The 24,670-nt window shown below is 37.5% G+C and overlaps 1 protein-coding gene across 10 annotated transcripts in view; it reads left to right on the top strand.

Annotated features, from left to right (window-relative positions):
• FBXL4 (F-box and leucine rich repeat protein 4) overlaps nucleotides 1-24,670 on the top strand; it is a 72,021-nt gene that overhangs the window by 8,702 nt on the left and 38,649 nt on the right. For all 10 annotated transcript variants that reach the window (XM_037390858.1, XM_037390855.1, XM_037390857.1 and 7 more), the window contains 2 exons: nucleotides 8,176-8,521; nucleotides 16,612-16,856. In XM_037390858.1, coding sequence (XP_037246755.1) covers nucleotides 8,176-8,521; nucleotides 16,612-16,856 — 591 coding nt within the window. The remainder of the gene's footprint in view (nucleotides 1-8,175; nucleotides 8,522-16,611; nucleotides 16,857-24,670) is intronic.

The following is a 24,670-nucleotide window of genomic DNA, read 5'->3' as shown; positions in this document are numbered from 1 at the left end:
TTGTTTTACAGCTCTCTAATGAGTATATACTGTATAGCTCTAAAGTAAACATCCACATTCAAGGAACAGTGATAGATCAAACAATAATAGGCTGCGGAACTTAAGCAGGAGTGTGTTTGGCACTGTAATTTAGAACTTATTTATAGGATGATATGTGGTGAAGGCAGCTTTTGAAACTTTTGAACTTAGAACCTAATGTGAGATGACTTTTGGCCAATTACTCTGAACTTTCACTTTATTTTTTTATTTTATGATGTAAATTTTACTTTTTTATTTTATGATGTAGCACAGATTTATGTAGAGATTATTTCTGTAACTGTTGATAAGGTTGCATTAGACTAATAATATTGTGCTGCAGTGTAATACAAAGATAATTTGGAGTAATAAGCTAATGCTATATTTTATAAGAATGTATGGTTAGGTTTTGGTTCTTAAAACAATATGGGGTTTTTTAGTTTTGTGTAAATACTAAGGAGTGTTGAAGGAAAGCTCAAGAAATGTTAGCTGAAGGAGCTACTTATTAAGGTGCACTAAAAAAAGGGAAAAATTGTCTGGAGAGCTAAAAGAAGATGGAAGTGAAAATACTAATATAGAATTTTGAGATGTGCTTTATGACTGTGCTTGGGGTGTGGTCAGAGTGAGAGCTCAGACTTCCCCTTCATAAAAAAGGATGACGTTCCTATGGGACCCTACTTTTTAATTTGTAGACAGGAGAATCTTCTGTTCTGCCTACCTAGGTTAACAATGTTTTTGTTTAGAAAGTTTTCTCAGTGAGCCTCAGAACCAATTGCCTGTGCTGCATCTTCAGTATTTGCCAGTCTTGATGATAGAGAAGTTTTAGAGGGACTTCTTTTTTTCTTTTGGCTTACCTTCCCTCAGCCAGATTTGTCCGTTCAGAACTACACATATGGTTTGTCTCCGTTCTTCTGAAAGAGACAAACATGTTACACATGGTGTCTTGAAGGGAAGATGAAGGAACTGTTTCTCCACATGAGGTGTGCAGCTTTTTTTTTCTCTGTTCCTTTGCTCACCTTTATGAGGGAAATATAAAGAGTTGCAAGAACACAGCCTCTTTTCTGCTTCAGTTCTTGGTCCCTTGTTTTCACTTACAAAAATTATCTGAGATGTCAACTAAGAATTATTTTTTGAAGGTGGAATGCTGCTGATAATCTTAGGTGATTCTGTGTTTAACTGACGTTTTGGACCTGAACTGTCATACAATTTTCTTCTGTTAAAAAAGGCCATGGCTCAGTTACTCAAAGGGCACTGAGAACCTTGTTTTCTATTTTGATGCTCAAGTTTAAATCACCTTATTACCTAAAATCCTTAAAGTGCTGCTTTATTTTATCTGCTGACTCTGGAACTGTTTCTTTCTGAACACCAGTGAAAAAGGGCAGGTCATTAGAAAGGTTCCTTTTCACGAGTTCTGACTTTGATATAAAAAGAAGGCCAAATTAATGGTGGAGTCGAAACTGTTGGGAGAAAGTCTGTTGAGACTTGTTTAAATGTTATGCTTAGTGGATTATACTTGTCCAGCTGAGTAATCTTTTTTCACTTTGTTTAGTATTTAAAACATGGGCTCATCCAAAACCGCTGTGTGCAAAAGCTTCTAACCTACAAGAGGCTCTGTAAGGACTTGGTGTATTGCAGTCCTTGATGAAAAGGACTTTATATGTTCTTGAAAAATGGCTATAGCCCACATATTTGGCCAATGTGTTGCTAAGTTGCACACTTCATGCTTCACTTGCATGAAAGAATGACTTATGCAGGTGTTCAGAAAAAGGTCTGTAGCCATGTTCCTCTCTTACTGGTGCATTGAATATTGCTATCAGTTACAGCTTTGTGTGACACTATCTCAGATCGGCTTTATTTAGAGGTTTTTTAGAGCTGGGGTCGGCTTCTCATGGAATGGGAATAAGCATTTATTTTTCAGAATGGAATGTAATTGTTCTTTAATAATTCTAATGCTTAAAACATGACAGTTAATTTGAAGTTTTTTCCATTATGGTTTAGCCAGCTTTCAGCAATTTGAGGATTCTCTGTCCTCTCATATATTTTGCTGCTTTAAACACAGAAGACACTACATTGCTCTCTTCTGCATAAAACAATTTTTAAAACCATAAAAGTCAGAGAAACTGCTGTCTTTACACACAGAGACCTTTTATGCTTTTCATTAGTGCCACTCACACCTTGGCTGGTGAGAACTGTTTGGTAATTTCTTAAATCTATACTAACATATGTTAGTATCCATGTACAAATTTGTTACAGGAATTATCTGAGTGCAGAAAATCCAAACAAAATAATAATTAGAGATAATGGGAACAACGTAGCCTATAGTTTCTGGGTTTATGTGGTGAAGAAATACCTCCCTTTTTTGTATTGTGTTGTGCTGGGGTTATTACACTGGTGTAGCCTTGATTTTTGACTGTTGTGCACATTCTGTGTACTTAAGAGTTTGGTGAGAACGATGAGTCCCTCTTCAGTCAGTGGAAGAGGCAGGGTTTTGCACAGGTGTGATGAGGGCACTGCTTGTGGTAGTGATGTAAGCTGAACGCAACCAAGACAATTTTCTTTGTTTCTCCTAGTGTATTAGATTGAAGAATAAGATATAGCTAGCTCCTGTGATGGGGAAAATGTTTTCTTTCCTGTTTCTTTTTCCTCCTCATTTAACCAGAAGGCTTACTATTGGTGATTCCATAATGGCTTCTTTAGTGCTTAGCCCTTTTGAAACATTTTGATGCACCTAATAGTTAGCTGCTGTCAGACAGGAAGTGTTTGTGTGTGTTTAAATGGGAGCTTTCAAGTCAAAAATAATTTTTCAGAAGTTTTTCAACTTTTTCCTTTAATAAAAATAACTCTGTGTTTTAGATTTAGTATATAAAAGAAAAAAATTCGTCCATGTTCTTCTGTCATGGTCTTTTTTTAACTTAATTTGACAGTTTCTCTTATCTCATGTACGTTACAGTGACACCACTTGTGCTTTTTATAAAAGCTCAAAACCAGAGATTCCTAACTAGTTTGGGATGTGTGCCCATACTTGGGTGATGTTTCACAGCATATAACCTTACTGCAGTGGAATGATTGCTTCATTAGTGGGTTGGAGATTGTTTGGGGATTATTTTTTTCTTATTTTCTGTAGATAAAGTGTAATACTGGTTAGGTGATTTATCACAGGTGAGATAGCATGGTTATTTGACTGGGAGCAGTTCCATTCTGCTTTGTGTGTTCCCACCATTTATTGCTATTTAATTTAATTTCTCCATGTTGTTTAGAATTTTGCTAGATGCTCTTTTGAGCAAAATTCAGAGTTTGATTTGTAGATGAACGGCTTGGCTCAATATTTCCCAACATAGCTGTGTTTGCTGGATGCAAAGCCTTTCTCTTTCTGAAGGTCTTGAATCCTGTAGAGGCAGAAGCGCTGCAGCCAGAGGAGCAGGCTAAGGAAGATGGGCAAAGTAAAAGGCTCCCTCTCCTTCCGTTGGGAAGTTCATTGTATTTAGGCAGTACAATGCCAATCTGGGTGGGAATTGTGCAGATTTGTTTGCTGGCAGCCAGGATGGGGATCAAAAGTTTGATGGAAAAAAAAATCCCCCCCTTCTGATAGAATGAAACCAGAAAGGCAGTATACTGAATGTAAATATTGTGAGTCTGTTGCTTATAGAGCAGCATTTAGATGGTTCTTTACCTTTTGTTCCCTGTGAATCTCAGACGAAGGCACCCAAAACACTGCTGATACCATCAACACATTAGAGTGTGATAAGGGACCTTCAGGGCTGTATCTCACCTATGTGTAACACACAACTTGAATTCTACCATTTGCATCCTTCCTTATAACTTACTTTGACATCTGCAGGGGAACAGCTTTTTCTCATCCAGATGACTGTCATAAAAGAATGAGTTGTGGGTCCATGTGGGACAGTCATTTCTGAGAAACCCATAAAAAGTTCATGTGGATAACAGGACAGTTATTTGAAATATCTTTTGGTATTTAAAATGCCCTGAGCATTCTTGGGAGTCCTGTCTGCTCTCTCTGGTATTCCAGAATTGAACTCTCAAAGTAGAAATGAAAATCTGCTGCGTATTCCCCCATAGTAATTAGACTGCTGTGAACTCTGCTTATCACCTAGAACAGAATGGTTCCAATACTGGTCTCATGATTGGTCTTCCTTGCCTTTTGTATTTATCAACTTAACATCTGTGGCCAGGGGTGCACTTTCCAGGTTATGTTGAACATCGTGGGCTAAAGCATCCCTGGCATGTTAGCAGGTAAGAGATGTTTTCTTGTAGCCTAAAGATTATTTACTGAGCACTTGCTTGGATAAGTGCAGATGGGATGTATTATAATCACATATTATGATTATAATTGTTGCAGAAGTTGCCATTTCAGCAAATGTGTGGTCATAATATTCTCTGAGTTGCCTTATGTTCTCCTCATTGTTCTGTATGAAACTTCACTTCTGGCTTTTAACACAGCTGTAAGTTTCTTGGGACAGGGAATTTAATTTTTGTGATTGAATCACATGGAGTGAGACTTGCTTTCTACACCAATCTCAATTTTACAATGCAAGAAATCTCAGCAGATTGCAGGCATAGTTTTGTATCACTGGAGAGAAATCTGGTTACTTTTCCTAGGAGCCACTTCTATGAAGAATCTTTCTTATGTAATTTCTTCAGAAGTAATCAGGTCTACTCAGGGATCATCTTAGCCATTAAAAAGCTTTCCAACAGCATTAGGCCAACAAAAAATTAAACATTAAATATGTGCTCTCATTTGCCACAAACCTTGCAAGTATGTTCCTCAGCCTAAAAATCACTGGACTGTGTTTTCCTTCACGGTGAGGGAAGGAGAATGAGAATTATTTTTTTTATTTTTTTATTTTTTATCACATAGGTGTATTGAGTTTTTAGCATCAGAAATTTGAGCAGAATGAGTTCCTGGCTATCTTCATAAGGTAGAGGGAAATCTAAAGAAAATTAAGTTTTTCCTTTCAGCTTTAATGGACTCAGTTTTCCCATTAATCAGTAGAGAAAATAATACAGATGTTCGTACTTCTCATTCAGGCTTTGCATGGCAGTATAGAGACTGAGGCTTTCTGACGCCTTGCTGGTGAAACCTTCTTATCAAAGCACTGTCATTGCAACATCTTTGATCAGCTGTTACTGTGTATCTGCAAGACTTGAGGACAAACAATGTCCCACCTTCAGTGATCTGATTCTGCTTAATTTTTGTGAGAGCTACCTAATTAACTTGGCCAGAGGGGGTGGGGGTGTGTGTGTGTGTGAAAATTCCTTTGACGTTTTTACAGGTATTTGTTGGGATTCAATTTCTCTTTGCTTTGGGCTGAATAGTTTACCAAGCATCTTAAGCTTGGAACAAACGCAGGCAACCTTGTTAGGAAAGAAAGCTGATTTTGGAACACACCCTCAAACCAGGACTGACTGTCAAAATACCTGTCTTCTGAAGGATTTCATAATGGGTGACTATAGCAAAAAATGCTCCAGAACAGAAGAAATACAGTTCTTAGTGAAGCCTCTTGGTAATTTAGACTTTTTTGATCCATTTCCAGCTGTGGAGTTTTCACTCCCTTTCAGGTTACATGTAGCCCATTTAAGTGTCAAAGTGCTGATTGTAGATGAAGAAACAGCTTCCAAGTGCAGTAATGGGTATATTCAGAGTATGCTTATACTCAGGAAGAATTCACCATCCCTGACTCAGAGCAATTGGGATGGCACCACACACAAGAACAGACCATAAAAGCAGAGAAGAACATCAAATCAACCTGGTAGACTTGAGGTTTTCCAGTTAAACTGACAGCTGAGTCCTTTAAAGTTAGATTGGTGGGCTATTGATGAAAAGAAAGCAGTATGACAAGGACAGTGGAAAATAGCCACTGGTCTGGTTCATCAGCACTTGATATATAATGTGGAGTTTCGCAAGATTGTGAAGTCATGCTACGTGTCTTTCCTTCTCTCTAGTTTATTACAAAGACTGGAAACTAGAGACACTGCTTGCTGAATGAGGTTATTGCTCTGCAATTTGATGAAGCTAGACCTCCAGAGTTCTGCTACTGCTAGATAAGCCTTTCTCCAGGGCACTAAAGGAGAAGTCAATAACTGAAACACATTCTGTTAAAAGTTGTTGGTCTGGCATGTGCTAAACTAGTGAAAAAATAGCTTTTTGTTTCCCTAAGGATAGTCTGAGCGGGTATATGAAAGTGTCTAAGCAAAATGTTAGATGGTGATCTGGATGTGTTCAAGAAAGGTCATGTGCATTGCTAACATTAAGTATTTGCTTAGGGTATCGACCTATGTGAGAGGGCATGACAGTGGGACTACATCTGTTCCTTTTTGCCATGAGCTGATGTTCATTTCCTAAATGAATGAAATCTTCTCTTAGTAGTAAGTCTCTCTTATAAGAACTGTTAACCTTAGGGTAGAGTTGTCCACTCCTACATTGGTACTTTCTGATGTGCGATATATTCACCAATCCTGCTTGCTTGTTTTTAGTTCATTACTTTTTTTTTTCTCTCCTTTGACATAAGAGTTCTGCAGGCCTCCCATAAAGTATCTGTGGAGAATGGCATGGTGTAGGATAGGAAAATATGCTACTATTTCGAGGATAGGAAAATTAATCCTCACATACCGCAAAAAGTCCATTGTGACGTGGCAGTTTCAGCCAATAAAGATTAATTTTCCTATCCTTGAAATAGTAGCAAATATCAAGCTTCTAAGCCTTATTTATACTGTGCGCTATGTTTTGATGGAAGTACTTGTATATGTCTTTTGTCATGATAAACAAAGTGTAAGCATTTGGTTCTAGAAAACAAAGAATGTTTGATTATTTACTTACTTTTAATTTTATATATATATAACACCCCCACACCCCCCCGTGTGTGTGTTCTGTAGTATATGTCAGTGTAGAGGAATACTTGTAATTTCTGAGTAGTGGTGTCTGGCAGGGAAAGCCAAGGTGCTGAGGAATTGGAAAGCACATACGGTGTTTCTGAGACAAGCAGCCTGAGAGAAATCCTTGAAGCTGGAATTAGGATGCTCAGAAAGAGATGGGGTAGATATGGAAGTGCCTGGGTTATGCACACAGGATGCAGAGATCACTGTAAGCATACTGTTGAAGGGAGTAGCAGCAGTGGTTGCTTCTTTAGGAATTAACTAGACTTGAGGGAGGAAAAGGTGGGCATCAGTGACTGAAGGACTCTAAAATGCATTCACTGGATGAGGACCCATGTAGAGAGCATGTTTCCGAACTTTTGGCAAGTTTGGGAGCACTGAAGACCTAATGATTGTAAGACTTGATTCTCCAGCTTCCTCAATTGGCAGTAGGTTTCACTGTCATTTTCTGGAAGAGATTTGAGGTCTGTGTGTGAAAGTAAGGGTGTAGTTGTGGAAGTTCTATGCATGCTCTGAACGTCCTTCTGTCAGTGGACTAAAGAGGAGAAAAACAACTCAGTTTAGTAATGTAGACATTTTAACATTTTTTGCAAAGGACCCTTTCAAAAGTGATTTGAAGATTTTATTTCTCTGGTGATTTGAAAGTGAATTACTTTTAAAAGGAATAGTTTGCTTGCCCAGACAGATAAAGTAAAGTTTCTGGGGTTTTGCTGCTTGCTTTTTTTTTTTTTTTTTTTTTTTTTTTTGTAATTTGCAATGCTGCAATTCGATCAGGTTTGATGTTAAGGAGTCTGAGCTGTGGGTTTGGGTTTTTTCTTTTTTTGTGAAAACCTTTGTGGGAAATAAGAGGTCAGCTGACTGTATGTTTGGATTATGTGCCGAGGCTGTTCCCTGCATACTTACACTAACACAGCATCATTGTGAACACATCTGCAATCCATTTCTTATGACTACCTTACATGTAAGATGTTAAAAACAACTTGTGCATGAATAGCAGTACTCTTAACAAATGTGTGACTGAGTATATAGCTTGTTTTGTTAGTTAGCAATGCAGAGAAGATATGCTAAGGTCATAGTATGCCCAGTTAAATTCACCCTTAGGATACTTACCATATCTAAGGAAAACATGATTTTCACTGTCTTTTCAACCATGTTTCTCACTTGTTAAATACTTCTGACAGAGAAGCCCTCTTACTGTGTTCAGGAATTGCTTTACTAACTTTGATTTTAATCGCTATGCTGTCTGTATGTGCAATTTTTCTTTCACAGATGGGAAATCCTTTGGTCCGAGGCACCTACAAAGGTGAATGGTCCTCAGGCTCGGCAGTTCACACCTTGTATCAAACAGATAAACTTTCCCACAAACTTAATCCGTCTGGAAGTGAACAGCTCTCTTCTAGACTATTACACTGAACTGGATGCAGTAGTACTGCATGGTGTGAAAGAGAGGCCTGTGCTTTCACTTAAGACTTCGATGATTGATATGAATGATATTGATGAAGATGAAGATGAAGAAAAGTATGGCTGTGGAATGGACACTCTTAATAAACAGTTCAGCATTGTTAACCTCAGGGAATGGCCAACTAATGGGTATTTTGATAAACTGCCTTATGAGGTAAGGAAAGCATGTTTATACTCAGTGTATTTATCTTGATCATTAGGGATGCAAAGGTGCTTTATAGGGTCCTGGTCAAGACTGTTGTTTTTTCCAGTTAGATTTCCTTGCATTGTTTTGTGAATCTCCTGCAGTTATTTTATAGTTGCGCCTCAATTATGTAAGTCTCTTTACTTCCATGGATGTGTAATAGCGAGCCACTTTGCTGTTATTTGCATAGTTATTTCACTTTTATTTCTCAGTAATCTGTCCGTTTGCACGTAGTTTTTACACCAGTTATTCTAGCTCTTGAACTTAGAAGCTTTTGGCAGTTTTCCAGTAATTTTAGTCCTCATGCTTAATGATAGAAGAGCTATAAAAGTGATATGAAAAGATTGAATCAAGATCTGGAAGTGGAAATAGTTTGTAATAGGCTAAATGTTTCTTTTCCTGTTACTTCTCTTACAAAACCCCAGAACTTTGTTCCTGAAACTGCCACATTATTTTCATGTTATTACGAAATAAGCTTCTTCCATGCAGCTAAGTGCAGGTAAAAATGTTAACAGCTGGACTTCTTTTTTTATGTTTGCTATTTTTTATTCTATCATTAGCACAGAAAACAGTTGTGAAGAAACTACTCCTTTCAGATTCCCTGGCAGTGGGGCAGTTGCAGGAGTGCTTAGAGTCAGTCAATATTTTCCTTCCTGTAATTTTCAGTATAATAAGAATGCAAAGTATGTCCGCTGAATATTGTGTGCAGGCCAGGAAATGCTCAGTATTTCAGGCTCAGGGTATGGAGGCTAGTACCCTAATTAGAGTAAGAATTGAGAGACAAAGTAATTGTCTTCACCTCTTCTGAAATAAACAGGTTTTGCACATAGTGGAAAGAAGCCTTTAATTGCCAGTCAGACCTCTGGACTTGAGCAGAGACGTGGTTGTTCCTGCTCTTCAGTGTACTGCAGTCTGGCAAAAGAAGCAAGTATTTGTTTACTGTGGTAACTCATCAAATGCTCAGTGCTTGTGGCTTGAATCAGACTTGCTCTTAAAAGTGAAAGGAGGATAGTGGGAGATACTGTCACTGACTGGTTTTCAGAAATAGGTGATCTATTCAAGTAGTATTTTGGGGTTTTTACATCTTTTGTCTCTTAAGTACCCCAGTTTGGCACCTGAAAGCTCTGGTTGGTTGACCGTGTGCCCTAGTAACCTGTAGAAGTTTGCTGTGCCTGTAAAGAGGTAAAGAGAAAGGAAGAGGATGTAACAACTCTCTCCATCTTTCTACTGCCTACCTTGTCTTTTAAATCATTTTTCGTTCTTGAGTTTGTTGGGGTTTTTTGTTGCTGCAGTGGAATAATAAATGAGGATACTAACTTCATCCTGAGTTAGCTCTAGTGGTTTTTTCTTTTTCCCCAGAGTCCATATAATGTTTAATATATTTTACTGTTGGTGCTTGTATATCAGTAATGAAGTAAAGAAAGTACTTTGCATATACAAAGGTGCAGCTGATTCCAGAACATCGTAAAATGTATAACAGTTTGAAAGTTTGAAAATTTGTTGGTTTTAGTCATTCAAAGGAATTGATTGTAGAAGAAACTTGATTTAAGTCTAGGAAGTTTTGTTAGAAAAGGCTGGATAAATTTATTTGTGGTATAATAGACTACCAGAGAGGTTGATTAATCTCTTTTCTGTTCATGATTATACATACTAAGATTGTAATTTGGGAACCATTTGTGTAGTTCTGTTACTCCTATGAACTTCATGTACTTTGTTGTGCTTTTCTGCTTTCCTGTTTGTGTACCAGCTTCCCTTTTTATCCTTTTTTTAATGTTTGGTTTCATGAATGCATTTATATGATCTATCCATACAAGCATATATTTTTTTCTTCTGCTTTGATTTAAAGAAACTGAAAATACAAGTGGAATATTTATCAGGAAAACTACAAAAAACTATTTCTGGACTGGTTTTGTGATAGCAGAAATCCCAGTCTACTACGTTCTTGGTCCAGCTGGAAGATTTGGGTATTAGAATGACAAAAATGTTGTACTTTTGTAGCATGACAGGTTTTTTTGTTGCATCAGATATGGGAGAACAGTATTCTGCTTGCTGTCTTAAAGACTGACAAGTGTCAGGTTTTTCTGAGAAGTGTTTGAACCTTGTAATGATGAAATAAGGCAATCACTGACTCCTTCTAGTTTTGATTGATACGTTACATTAAAAATGTGTTTCTTTTTATATGTTCTGGTTGATTGCAAACATGTAACTGTCCTATGTCTTCATATGAATGCCTATTCCTTATTTGAGCTGTTTCAGGCTTTTTTCATGCTATCCTCCATAATTCACAAAATAAACGGGCTGTATGGTCTTCTGGGCTGATCTTAAAGCAGGCAGCAGTTCCTCCAGCCTTTCTTTTGCCTTCCTTGTCTTTCTGAAACTTCCACAGACTACCCTTTCATAGATTGTGTTGTTCCTCAAAATGGCATTAGGAATGGCTTGCTGCAGTGTGAGCTCTAAAAACATTATAAGAGTCTAGATTGCTTCTGATGACAAAAGAGAAAAATGCTTGACTCCTGGGGCATGGACTTCCTTAGAAGAAAGTGTGAAATCTTGGATGAACTAGGTGAGAGAATTTTCCTTTCTTGCTGGTGGATGGTGTTAAACAGCCCTTAGTAGCTGTGAAGTACCTGTACTTCATTAGTTCTTCAGAATTACCTTAAAATTTAGAGAGGATTTTCTGGGAGATACTTCATGTGCTTGTCTGTCTGCCCAGTTATCTTTGACTAACTGGTGCTGCTTATAAAGTGGAAGGAGTAACGTCTTAGTCTTAGTTGACGCTGCAAGAATGCTTGAGACCTGAAGGCCTAAGCAAATTCAAAGCCTTTGAGAAAGGTGAGGCATACCTGCCACTGTGTACTTGTGCAGTGTGGGACTTGCCAAGATGTGCCAGCTACCAAGATCCTAAATTTTCTTTTCCAGAGAAGAGAGTCAGGAGGAGTCCTGCATGCTGCCATCCAAAAGATAATTTTTATATAAATTTTGGTATAAGAAAGATATAAATGACATCTTTGTCATTCCTTGAAGCCAATTTTTCCTAAAGCTGCCTACAAGATTTATGAGCTGTTCGTGGGTACTGGGGAAGTGAATTTCACTGCTAAATGTGGATTTGGCACCTATGTTCCAGGAAAATGGGTCTTGCATGTAAGATCTGCATCCCTTAAATGATACTTAAAAGTCAGAGCAATAAGCAGGAACATTTTTAAGTGTCATATACTTTTTTGCTCAACAGTAAACTTCTTACATCTTTCCAGAACAAGTATTTGTAGGCTTTCAGATAATCAAGGAGATTTTATGCCTCTCTTTGAAAAGAGAACATCATGAGGGTCTTAAAAGCAATCTTGACAGCTAATAGCCATATGGCACAAGATTCCCTTCAGGTAACGGCCAATACACTGCCAGTTGCTATAGCAGGCTAGGCTCTGAGTGATGGCATGTGGAGATCTCTCCAGCTTTAGTCCTCCTGGAGTCTCGATTATTTGATGATACAGTCTGTCAGTAAGATCCTTTTTCTGTTCTTTCAATCAAGAAAGGGCTTAAAACCTTTACAGCCTTTCATTACTGAGAGGATCAGAGCCTATAGCTTGGTGATGTGACGCCCACTCCTCCAAAGTGTGTTACGCAAGTAGAATAAAGAGAAGTGAGACTTAAATGGCTGTGTTTTGTCAAACAGTTGCAAGGTCCACTTTTCATGTGTTTGTGTCCTGTTAAATGTGTATGCCTTTGCTGGTGCAAGCTATACGATCGTGGAATTAAGGACTCTGTTTTCTTAAACTAGGTTGAGGAATGTCAAAATCCCTAGAATACCATCTTCTTCTTGCCTTCTCTCTTTGATTTTTTGTGCACATATCGTTTGTCCTTTGTCTGAGCATGTCTTAGTATAAATTCTAATTAATTAAAAGCTAAGCCCTGGCAGCTCTAGCTACAGAATGAAAAAATTGCAAGTCATTCATTTGCATGTTTCTGAATGAGTGGTTTGTATAGGCCAATGTATTTTCATATTGGAGGGCCTCATGCTGAAGTCTGCACATGTAGAAAGTGCAGATATTCAGCTTTGGCCAGCATCCAAGTATTCTTTTCTGACTTAAGTTCTGTTATTGTCCTCTAACTACAGAAAGTATTTTATTGGGCATAAATGGTTATTGCCTGCAATAACAAAAAAACCCTCAAACCACAACAAATGGTTATTCAGAAAAAAGGCTTTAAAAAGCTGGATAAACTTTTGGGTAGGTAAGTAAGTTTCACCCTGTGTATTGAAGAGTATGATGGAGATCCTGTTTGAGCTTGTAAGTGAACTTTACAGTGGGCGAGATGTCTTATTTTTTTAAGAAGTTATATTTTTTTTAATGATAAATATGTATGTAATGCACTGCGATCAGGGACTATGACGATAATAAAACACATGGCTTAGGAATGAATCAGGATTTTTTTTGTGCTCAGACAGCACACAATGACTTTGTATACTGCTATTTGTTGAATTGTGAGAATTATGACTTGAAAACCTCTGATTTTTGAAGTTTTTAACTGTAGTGGGTGTTGATCTTGCCACATCTCTAAAGCTGGCATGTGCCATGTTTGCCCTGGAAATGGGAGACGAAGTACTTCAGGTCCATCATAACCTAAAAGGGTGATCAGTATTTGTATAAATTGTATTTTGTTTTCCTCTTTATACTCCTTTGTATTTTTTTCCAGTAATCTTGGTTTTACTGATCAGTTTATAAGGTGTGAAAAAATAACGGTTGCCATAATTTTTCATAAATGCAGAGTAAAAAGTTGTTCGTGAGAAACTGTTACAAAATTAATTTTCAAAGCAGGTACTCAATTCTGTAACATTCTTGGAATCACCATGAACACTGTGTAGTGCAATGCAACACATCGTGTCACATATTCATTATGGTATCAAATTGTACTTTATGCTAGGATACACATACATAAAAAGCGAATTTCTGACAGACAACCAGACTCCAGACTAACAGTGATTAATGGTTATTAGCCTGTAGATTTGGAACCTGTTGTCTTTGTTTAATTGAAAGCCAGAAAAAAATTGATTCTTAATGTCAAGTAATGACATTTCATTATGGTTTTCCATTCTAGATAGTATGAAGTAGCATAATGTCAGTAAAAAATAAGGATTATTTTTTCTGATTAAGACATTCATGTGGTAAGAGATTTCATCTCAGGTGTGGAAAGATTGCAGCGTCCTGCAAGTGTCGTGGTTTAACCCTGGCCGGCAACCGAGCAACACGCAGCCACTTGCTCACTCACCCTCACCCAGAGGGATGGGGAAGAGAATCGGAAAGGAATATAAAACTCAAGGGTTGAGATAAGAAAAATTTAATAGGTAAAGCAAAAGCTGCACACAAGCAAAGCAAAGCAAGGAATCGATTCACCACTTCCCACGGGAAGGCAGGTGGTCAGCCATCCCCCAGAAAGCCAGGCTCCATCATGTGTAACAGTTACTTGGGAATACAAACACCGTAATGCCGGATGTCGTCCCCCCCCTTCCTTCTTCTTCCCCCAGGTTATATACTCAGCATGAAGTCCCATGGTATGGAATATCCCTGTGGCTAGTTTGGGTCACCTGTCCTGGCTGTGTCCCCTCCCAATTTCCCATGTCCCTCCAGCCCCCTTGCTGGCAGTGCCCAAGGAACTGAAAAGTCCTTGATTTAGTATAAACATCACCCAGCAACAACCAAAACCATCAGTGTGCTGTCAACATTGTTCTCACATCAGAGCCAAAACACAGCACTGTACTAGTGCTAAGAGGAAAGTTAACTCCATCCCAGCTGAAACCAGGACAATATGTTATGAAATACTCGCTGAAGTCATCAGTTAGTGTAAAGGGATGTTGGTGAGGTATTTGTAGTTTTATCCACCATTATCTTTAATTGAACAAAATTGGTGTTACTTTGTTCTTATCAGACATTATTATGCCACATTAATTGTAGACATAAATTTAGCTAACAGTGCAGCCTTTCTTGTTGAGCTCTCTGCTCTAGAAAACTTACCAAGTAATTATGGGAAAATCTGAGGGAAAAGACATTCATAAAATAGATATTTAGGTGGCTTAAGGTGTGGAATAGCTGAAAGATTGCAAAATATTTTGAAGATGTCTTTCAGAATATTGAAATTTATTTAAAGTGTATTGATGGTTTTAGAAAAATGACTATGTTTAGGTATCTGCTATTAGAATGACAAACAAAACTTAAGCAACTTCTAAGCTTAAGTATGGATCTGAGCCAAGCAATAATCAAGATACTAATTTGGGATTATATCTATGCTATTTCCTAGTTACTTTGCTCTTTCTTGGATACCAAAATGCCAACAACCTAAATGTCAGTTGGAAGCAAACGTTTTTATTATAATACATTAATTGCAGTTATTATATATGCATATGTATTCCATATATATATGTATTGCTGTCACATTGGAATGTCTACATAGATCCTCTGCATCAAGCTGAGGTGAGAGTTCCAGTTACCCGCAGAGACAAAAAGCTTGGGTTGTTTTTAGGGGAAAGGAGAAGCGAGGAGAAGGGAAGTGGGAAGGCTTGAAATCAAGCTTGAGAGAAACCGGAGTATATGCAAACAGTGTATTTTGGCATTTGAGAAAAAGGGGGGGTGGGGGTTTTTTGTTTTGTTTTGGTGGGGGGGTTGGGTTTGTTTCGGGTTTTTTTGAAGAGTTGTAGATCATGTTTGAAATTCAAATGCTAAATCTGGAGCCGAGTAGGAAGTAACATTTTTCATTTTGCAGGAAGTTGGCTTGTTTTCTTTTTCCTTCTAGAAATGAAGGGGGGAGAAGGGGAGACGATAGCTAGCTGCGTAATAAACTGGTACATTGGAAGTACAGTCTGTTTGGATCTCATGAAAAGCTTCATTTTCATTTTCTTAAGCATTTTTTTCTGATTTTTGGTGGGTTTGTCTTGAGAATCCTTAAAACATTAAAATGAAACATGGTATTTTGAAAGGGCCACAAGACTGCCTTCAGTCTAAGCTGATTTGTGGGGTGTGGTGTCTGGTGGGGTTTTTTTGTTGTTTACGGTGATTAATTTCAGCAGTGACCATTTCCCACTCTGCTTGAAAACAGTCAATTTTAGTTACATAACTTGAGTGCAGGTACTTAGAGCTGTTAAAGACAACCCTGGTAAAATAGGTCTTAGATTGCATGTTTCAAGTGCGTTTATTTTCTCAGATTCTAAGCTTAAGGAGATCTTTTTTTATTAAGAGTTTTTGTTATTTCCTTATGTGAGTATTTATGTGTCTGTGTGTGTTGATCTTCCTTGAGAAAGGAAAACAAGAGCATGATAGGAGATGGGATATTTCTTAATTTCTGAGTGTGAGATGTTAGTCATTATGAAAACATATATAGCGGTGCTAGTCTGAAGGGCTGGTGATTATTCTGAAGCAGAGATGATTCAGTCTGGTAAAGGTAAAAAGGGGATTTGCCTTTCAGGTTTGACTCTGGCGTAGAACAAAAGTGCTCTCTAGTATTACAGAAAGGAGGAGATTACTTTGTAAAAGAAGATCTGAATATGTTAAATTTTTTAACTAGTTGCATAGTCCAGCATGGATGGGAGAGGATATAAGGTAGAAGACAAATCACTGATTTTTAAAACAGGGAGCAGAGGAATAAAACTAAAATCAGTTCAAGGTGTGGGGAAACTGGGACATGGTACATTTTTTCCATGTACTCTGCAAATATGCTGCCATCTGAAAAACCAAATCCAGAGAAGAAAGAGGATGCCAGTTCAGTGTTCTGATCAATGGCAGTGCAGACATTGTGAAGGGAAACATGTCAACATAGTGTTTACATAGATATCACTGTTTAAATTAGCATGGGTAAAGAAACTTCTAATTTGAAAGCTTAATGTCACAATATTGTCAAATTGAGGAGGCAGTGCAGTCCTGTTTAATAGTTAATGATTTGAGAACTTACTTTTAAGTGAAAGGACTTACTTCTCTTTGAAGTTAGGACATCTTTTCTTATTCTTTTGCAGTTTTTTTTCTTAATGTTTTGAGCACTGTGTGACCATCTGTGACTTTTCTTTTCTGTTTTTAATATAGCTCATCCAGTTGATTTTGAGTCACCTTACAGTACCAGACCTGTGTAGACTAGCACAGACTTGTAAGCTACTATATCAACATTGCTGTGACCCTCTACAGTACATTCATCTCAGTTTACAACCTTACTGGGCAAGAATTAATGACACATCTCTGGAATACCTACAGTCTCGCTGCACTCTCATCCAGTGGCTGAATTTATCTTGGACTGGAAACAGGGGAGCCATCTCTGTTTCTGGATTTAGCAGGTCAGTGCTAAATATACGGAAGTGTTATCACAAGCTCTGTTTGCAGAGCTGCTGTATTTTCACTAAGTATTTTGAACCTTATTAAAAGACAAGAAATGTCTTTGATTTACTATAAAGGCTGTGATTGTTATGGTGTAGAAAAAAACAACAGCTAAAACAGTAAGAGATGTTAGATAAAGCAACAGAAGTCCGTTTCGGTATGTAGTCTGCATGTGACAGGCTGCCTGTGACTGAAAGACTTCTTCCAGGGGGAGCAATGTTTTGCTTTCTCCTGGGCTTCTAAAGACTCTACTAGAACCAAGCTGTCAAAAGTCCATCTCGCTAAGAAAATGTTTGTGGTTGTTCTTTGTACAGGTGAGTCATCAATAGGACTGTATTAGAGTGGATGCAGTAATAAACTGATTACAGTGCATGCTTACAAGGTATGGGCCCTATGTAATCACTGGAGTGCAATGTAAATGCAAATATTTTCATAAAAATGATTTAAAACATTAGTCCTGTTGGGAAACAGGGGGTTTGCATGTGCATCTTCCCAGGGCTGAAAATATGACTGTGCTGTAGGTCATTAAAATAGCAAATTTGCAGGGATTCTTCTCTGTATAACAGCAGTGTTCTCTGCTTTCTTAAGATATCATTTCTTGCTTCTTTGCTCATTTGCATTAGTTAAACAGCATGTATCAATGCATTTCATTTAAGCAAAAATTGCTGCTTCAACTAAGAGTAATCAGCAGTGGCAGGTGAAAGCAGAACTTGACTCATAAGAAACAGAACTGTTTAATATATCTAAAAAAACCTGTCTTAACTCTCATCTGTTTTCTGAATAAAAAGGTTAAATCAAGTATTCAAGCATTTTCTTTCCTTTGGTGTCTGGGTGCCTTCCCTGGGGAAGTAAAATAATTTGAAGAAATACTTTATAAAGATGAGAATGTCACTTCTATTTTTCCTGACCTTCCAGTATAATCCAAGAGCCCTATGCTCTTTTGTGCTTGTTGGTAGAAAAAGGAGATAGATGTCAGCTAGTTGTCGAATGGGGTACAAACATTTATCCTAAATTTGGATTTTATATTAGGTTCATTATACGGAAGATAAATATGCAGGCTTTAATTGAGAATTCGACTCTGAAATCATGAAGTGCTTGCTTCCTGATGCTTAACTATTGAATCTGCCTTACAAAAACTTAAAATATGTGCAACTTCATGGCAATTTTTAAAAGTTCTCATAATTTTTTTTGAACATGCAGAACTGCTAAAAAATGTTTGTGGTCTTGAAAGAAATGAGTGTTCAAATTCAGGGAATTACCAACTTTTCAGTTGGTGTAGTCGGCATTTCTAAAATAATAAATACTCATTGTTTGACTCAATCTGTGAATAAACATGGTCAAATTAAGTTCATTGTAACATGTGATACTTTTTTTGTAAAAAGGGGGAAGAGTGTTGGACATTGATACAATTTTGAAGTTAACTTGTATTTCTTGGAAGAGATACATGTAGTCAGGGGATGGGAAATGCAGTTCAATTGTAAATTTTTGAAAAAAAAGTTGGAAGCTAAATAATTTTCAGGTGTGACTTCTGCTCAGACTTTTCATTTCTGAATCAAAAATTCTCCACTGTAACTAGGTCTGGTTTTGAAAGTGGTTTTTTTTCTAATACAGAAATTTTGCAACTCCTTGTTCTGTGGAAGTGTCTTCTAGTAAAACATCCAAACACAAATTTTTCTTTTGACATTCTTCATCAGCAAGTTTGTCAAATTTGCTGGCATTCAGGAAAGGAGAATTTGCTGCTCATTTGCTATGGAAGTATCTATTAATACAGGAGACTTACTAAAACAACACTTGCTTTTCAAAAGCTTTAACATAATTTTCTTTATAAACAAATAGCTTCCTGGTAGGAGAGGCTGTTCCTCAAAGGTGAAATCTGTCAAGTACTGTTAGTTCTGTTGCGCTGGCTATAATTAAGATACCACCATGTGGATGTTGCAGCATCCAAGATGTGTAGTCATGAACTCCCACAATTTTTCCTTTTGAACTTTTAGATGCTCCTGACCCAGCCCGACTTTTTGCAGATACTATGCAAAACAGAGTTTCCAAAGAATGGAGGTATTTTGACTTCCCTAGGAATTCTGTTTCACACATAAATTTTTTTCCTGTTTATTCTTCAGAACGATTACTGCAGGGGAGGTTCTCAGTTGGCTGGGGAGTGCAATGCTGCTTTTATCAGTTACCTGCTGATGTTGACTGTTGCTAGTAACTTAATCAGATTTTCAGACTCTAATTGTCCTTTGCAGAAATTTTATATTTATGTATTTTTTTGTCTTTATACATAATGGTAGAAGACGTGTACCACTATGTATATTAGTGTAAAGTCTCTTGCTGCCTGCTGCATGAATGTTTCTGAATTAGTTTGTTGATTTCTCTTTATTCTGCTCCCTTTGGCTCCCTCTCTGGTCTTGGTATTCTCTATCACTTTCTGCAAAGGAAATTTTGAAGTAAGGCAGTGAGGTGTGCCTATAGAGTACCAAGCTGTGTCTTTTAGATTTAATTGGTCAAAGAGTCTTCTTGTAACTTGAGTCAAAGTGAGCCTGAATTGCTTGTTGTAATACTTCAGGTTTATAAATTTTGTGATGAGTCGCTGAAAAAAGCGACCAGAAAGGGCTGTCAAGCCAGCTACTTGGAGGTGTAGAGAATTCTGCCTAATAGTTGTAACAATTTGAAGGATTGTTACGCTTTTTTAAAATTTTTAAATAACTTTAAAAACACTACAGATTGCTGCAGTACAGAAACAGCAAAATGCTAGACCCAAAATACCTTATCCTCATAGATAACAGCGTTTCACTTTTATAGGACCTGCTTTTTTTTTGTTTTTGCACTTTTCTCAGCATTTGGTGTTGTAGTTGGCACTGTTGAATTCAAAACTGGAGGAGTCAGTTTTATTCTTACAACTATACAGTTTAGGTTATAATTTCTACAAGTCAGGGCACATTTAAGTGCTACTTAAATTTTATTTTGGCAAGTATCTTTCAAAAATGTTCATACCTGTGGTTTCTTATGACAGTCTTAAAAGAAGTAGTATGTATACACTTGTGTGTTGCTTTAAAACGTATATATAGACATGATTCTAAGGAATAATTGAAAATACATATTTTCTTGCAAAAATGTATTAAAGTAGGAAATTTTAAAAAAAGTAATTTTGTGACTGAAGAAAATGCTGTATTATCATGAGAAGACAGAATGCTTCAGGCATATGAACGTCCCGAGGCAAAGCTGAAGGTATTTTAACTTATTGATAACATCTACTCCTCTAGGGCTGAAAATAACTATCATTTTTTCATTTCAGCATATAATATAAATTAAGTAAATTTTATTGTTTAGGTTGAACTAAAAGTATATGAAAAAGTGAGACAAATGAGTATCCGAGCAGTCTCAGGTGTCTGGAATGCAAAGTGACAGAGAATAAGCAAAGATCTCGCAGCAAGCATTACATAAGCAGCACTGTATTTCTCTTGGCATTAGAGGATGGTGAATTTCTTCATGCCAGGGGAGTGTCAGTGTGGGAGGGCAAGACCTATTTAAGAAAAGTGAGGCATGTTGATTGGAGGTATACTAAATATCAAGATGCTGAATAAATACTCTGAGGTTTAAACAGCTCAAGGACAATTACAGTTTAAAAACTGAGTTCAGCATTCAAATTTCTTTGTATCACTGATAATGTCATTAGCTCTTTTGCTTTAAATATCTCTAGTATTAGGATTTTTATTTACTTCTAATATTTCATACTGTGAAAATGAATTAATATTGTTTTATTTTCAGATTACTGATGCAGTGTTTGCATGTCAAGCACATCCAGGAATTAACAATTCTGTTGCTGTTAATGTTTGAAGGGTTTAGTTGCTGTATAATAGAAGTGTACTTTGACAATGTTTAACTTGATTTGTTATAATGTATATATATTATGTTATAACATAGCTTTGCTATGAGTCAGACTAGCAGGAAGGTCAGAGAAATTACTGAAACATATCAAATACAGAAAATAGGTGTTGTGTGACATTCTCAATTTAAAAATCGTGACTGTCTCTTGCTTTAATTTTCTTTTTTTTTTTAGTGAAACCTAGGATTACTGAAACTGAGGTTAAGTAATAATGTTTAGTTTGCATGTTTTTATTGAAATAGTTTAATCTGTGTTGAGAAAGCACAAGATCAGGTCTTTATTTTCTCCCTACATAAATGCCATGTTTTTAAGATTTGCTGATGAATGCAATACATGCTGGAGTAGAAAATAACGTTGTAACAATTAGAATATCTTAGAGGAAGGGAAGGTGACTTCATTTTAACAACAAAATTACTTTACTCGGTCTTACTCTCAAGCATGCATACTCATGTGCACCAAGACAACTGAGAGGTGTATCAAAAGCAATTTATCTAGCATGTAGTCTCACCGTCCTGTGCCACTTCTGTCCTCCATCTCCTAATCTGCGTGTCCTGAGAAAGTGCACATATATATGTTCAAGGATCTTGATGACCTGTTAATCTGACTTCCACCAACACACACTGCTATACTAGCCCTTGTATTGTCATTTGTTCTTTTCTCGTGCTTCTACACGTGCACATACCCATTTGTTCTCCAGTCATACCAATCTTAACACTTTTATTACAGTTATCTGTACGAGATGCTGCTGCAGCAGTCCTGAAAGGAAAACCATCACTGTGAATATAAAAATATCTGAACAAAACTTTTAGAAGTATATTAAAATGTAATTCCGCAAGCCATTGAGTTAAATGCAAGACAGGTTGGGATTATGAAGTCCTCCGCCAAGGTTGTGCAAGTACTCATATAGGTAGAGCTACAGTAAGAAAGAGAAGACCTCAAGATCTTAGAAGTGAAGTGAGGAGGAATAAAAGCCAAATGTTTGTTTGACACTGTTCTTGTCTGGTGGTAGGCTCTGGAAAGGACGAAGGAGGAGGGAGTGTGTAGTTGGCTTGAAGCAAGCTGAAATGGTTGTTTTCATGAAATACTGTTCCTAAGAGGGAGATACCAGGGTAGGGCTAGGCAAATAGGGCAGTTATATCTGTCAAGTAATGGAGGTAACATTCCTGATTTGGATGCTAACATAAAATAATACTACAAGGGAAAGTGCTAAAAAAACCCCACAACTTATGCAACACTATGTTATTCATAAATGGAAGTTGTTTCCTTCCCCTGCCCCACCTGCCTTTGGGCACTACATCCAGAGGTTGCTATGTCGATGACTACAAATTGAGTACCTGAGATTTCCCTTGAAAATTGATTTGGTAAAATCAGTGTGATTGAAACCTATTGGGGTAATTGTACTAAAGGACTATAAAACTAGGTAGCTATTTGTGTTTAGGAAGGATTAGTAGATGAGGCAACACTGGACTGTGATCCTTGCTTGTTGTAGAGTTTTCAGTAACTTTGAACCATAGGATATCAAGTAAGTGAGGATCACTAAGCTAACTGAAGTGTAGGTTTTAGATCCACTGCAGTTCCAGCAAATGTGATATGTTTAGTTACCCTCATAAGCATATATCTAAAGCTATTTTGAGAATTTCATTTGGGAGGTCTTATGCAGCCAGTTTTGGCGTGAAGGGTGCTATCTCTTGTACCTTGGTATTTTAATTTTGGATCTTTGTTGGCTCTTGGGATATGCTTATCATACAGACATGAATTAAAAGATTGGAAGTTGCTAACAGACTAAGTGATTCTATGATCATGACAGGTTTAGCATAGGCATGAGCAAATAGCATCAGAAGGAATCTGTTAGGACTAACTTATTTCCCAAATAATTCCCCCCTGAAGCAGGGGAATATAAGGAGCAGTTCTTCAGAGCAGGTAGCGGGTGATGGAAAGTAAGATTGCTTCTTTTTATTACCAAAAAAAAAAAAGCAACCAGGAAACAAAACAAAAAATCCAAACCAAAAAAACCCCACCAATGCCCCCTACCCCCCTCCAACAACCCCAAAAAACCAACCACCAAACAAACCCCTGAAATATAGCAGTCTAGAATGAAGATAAGCTTTAAGGAAAAGGCCTGGTCCAGTGTCTAGCAAAATAAATGTAGATGTTCACATTATTCTAGGTTCCTTATGTTTCATAACAAACATGAAGGGACGAAAGGAAATATTTCAGAAATTGTGTGTATAAAATATGGTAATAAAAGCAAAACTAAAGGGATGGATGAATGTGCAGAAAGCAGATACTAAAAACAGGTACCAGTCAGTCCTTAGTGATTAAAGGAGAGGTATGTGAAGAAATGTTGATTTGGGTAGAAGGTGCTTTCGGTGGGGTGGTTTATTTTCAAATAAGCTAAATCGGAACCAGGCATGCAGTGTCTGTTAAATCCCAGAAGTATAAAGGCCATGACACATTTGTTCTGAAAGCATGAGAACCTATGTTTAACTTAGCTATATGGCTTTGAAGATCCATGTAGAAAGACATTAGTGAATACCTCTGTCCTGACAAGCCTGTTTAGTCCAAAGACTGGGGTGTCTTGATCATTCAGAGAACTCCTGCAGTTTTGCCTGATGTTTTCTGCCCTGTGCTGTTTGGTAACTTCCTCAAATCCTCCTCTTGTTTCTCTTCATCTTTTTACTTTATGCATGTCAGCCTGTTCCTGTACCCTGCTGCATGTCCTTTATCCCCCTTACCTTTCTGTTTAATGTCTCCTAAATAACCTTTCCCAAAAAGTCAGCAAAGCCGTGAAGTGCAGTGCTCTTCTGTTCCTGTGTTCACTCTGCCTGTGTGTTTCAAATGTAATGAATTTAAATAAAATGTTACAAGGTTAATAACTTCTCGAGCTGGTGAGCCTGGAGTTCTCTGAGACTAGGGGGTTGACTGAGTGTTTCCCTGACCTGGTAACGTTAACTTTTAATAGTGGTGAAAGGAGAAAACCGTTAGTTTTGTACCAACATTTGTAACAGCCAAGCCCTGTTAAGTTATATGGCAGTTAACCTACCATCTATTATTGTAATGGAATAATTCATAAAATATGTATCTGTTAGCAAATTAAAAGCTAGAGGTATAATAAATGGAGACTGACAATGTTTTATGGAAAATTTCACCAGTCAAAAAAACCTGATAATGAGTGCTTTAGCAATACAGCTTTTTTCATCAACAAATTAAACAGAGGAATTGGCCAATTGGTAATAAGCAATGAATCCGTATGTCTCTACTCTGATTTCCAGGGCGTTTCCATCCTGCATTTTTCCGTGGCAGTGTTGAACTCTATTGCTAGTCTAAAATGGCTCTTTAATGTTTAAATACCTGCTATTAATCATTGTGAATGGTCGTGTCATTTCAGCTCTGACACTCCCATAAGAAGGCCTACTAGTCTAAGTGAATTTACTGTATCCAGTATGAAACCAGCAAATAAGTCCTTGGTGTTTTGATTAATCTCTGGGTTTAGAAGCTAAAATAGAGTCTAAAGAGAGACTGCAGTTAGGCAAAAATAGTGGAAGAATAAATCTGAAGGCCATACTTGGCAGAACCCCTGTGGCTTTGGGGCTTGTATCTCCCTTTTCATGTCTCAGACCCCCTCTTTGTTCCTGTTTGCATAGGCTCATAGAAATGTTGGATGTGAGGGACCTCTGAAGGTCATCTACTCCAGGCTCCCACTTGAAGTGCCAGTGTCCCCTGCAGTAGATCAGGTCAGTCAAGGTTTCAGGTGACACTTGGAAACCTCCAGGGATGGAGATGCCACCCTGGAATCTCCTTTCCCCTCTGTATTGCATAGGATCTGCATAATCAAACTAAGGCTGTGTAATGTGCACCATGAAAAGAAGAAAGAAAGGTAATGATGAATGG

This window comes from Falco rusticolus, chromosome 6 (genome assembly GCF_015220075.1).
Source record: "Falco rusticolus isolate bFalRus1 chromosome 6, bFalRus1.pri, whole genome shotgun sequence".
In the NCBI taxonomy this organism is placed as follows: domain Eukaryota; kingdom Metazoa; phylum Chordata; class Aves; order Falconiformes; family Falconidae; genus Falco; species Falco rusticolus.
This window is presented reverse-complemented; position numbering and strand designations above follow the sequence as displayed.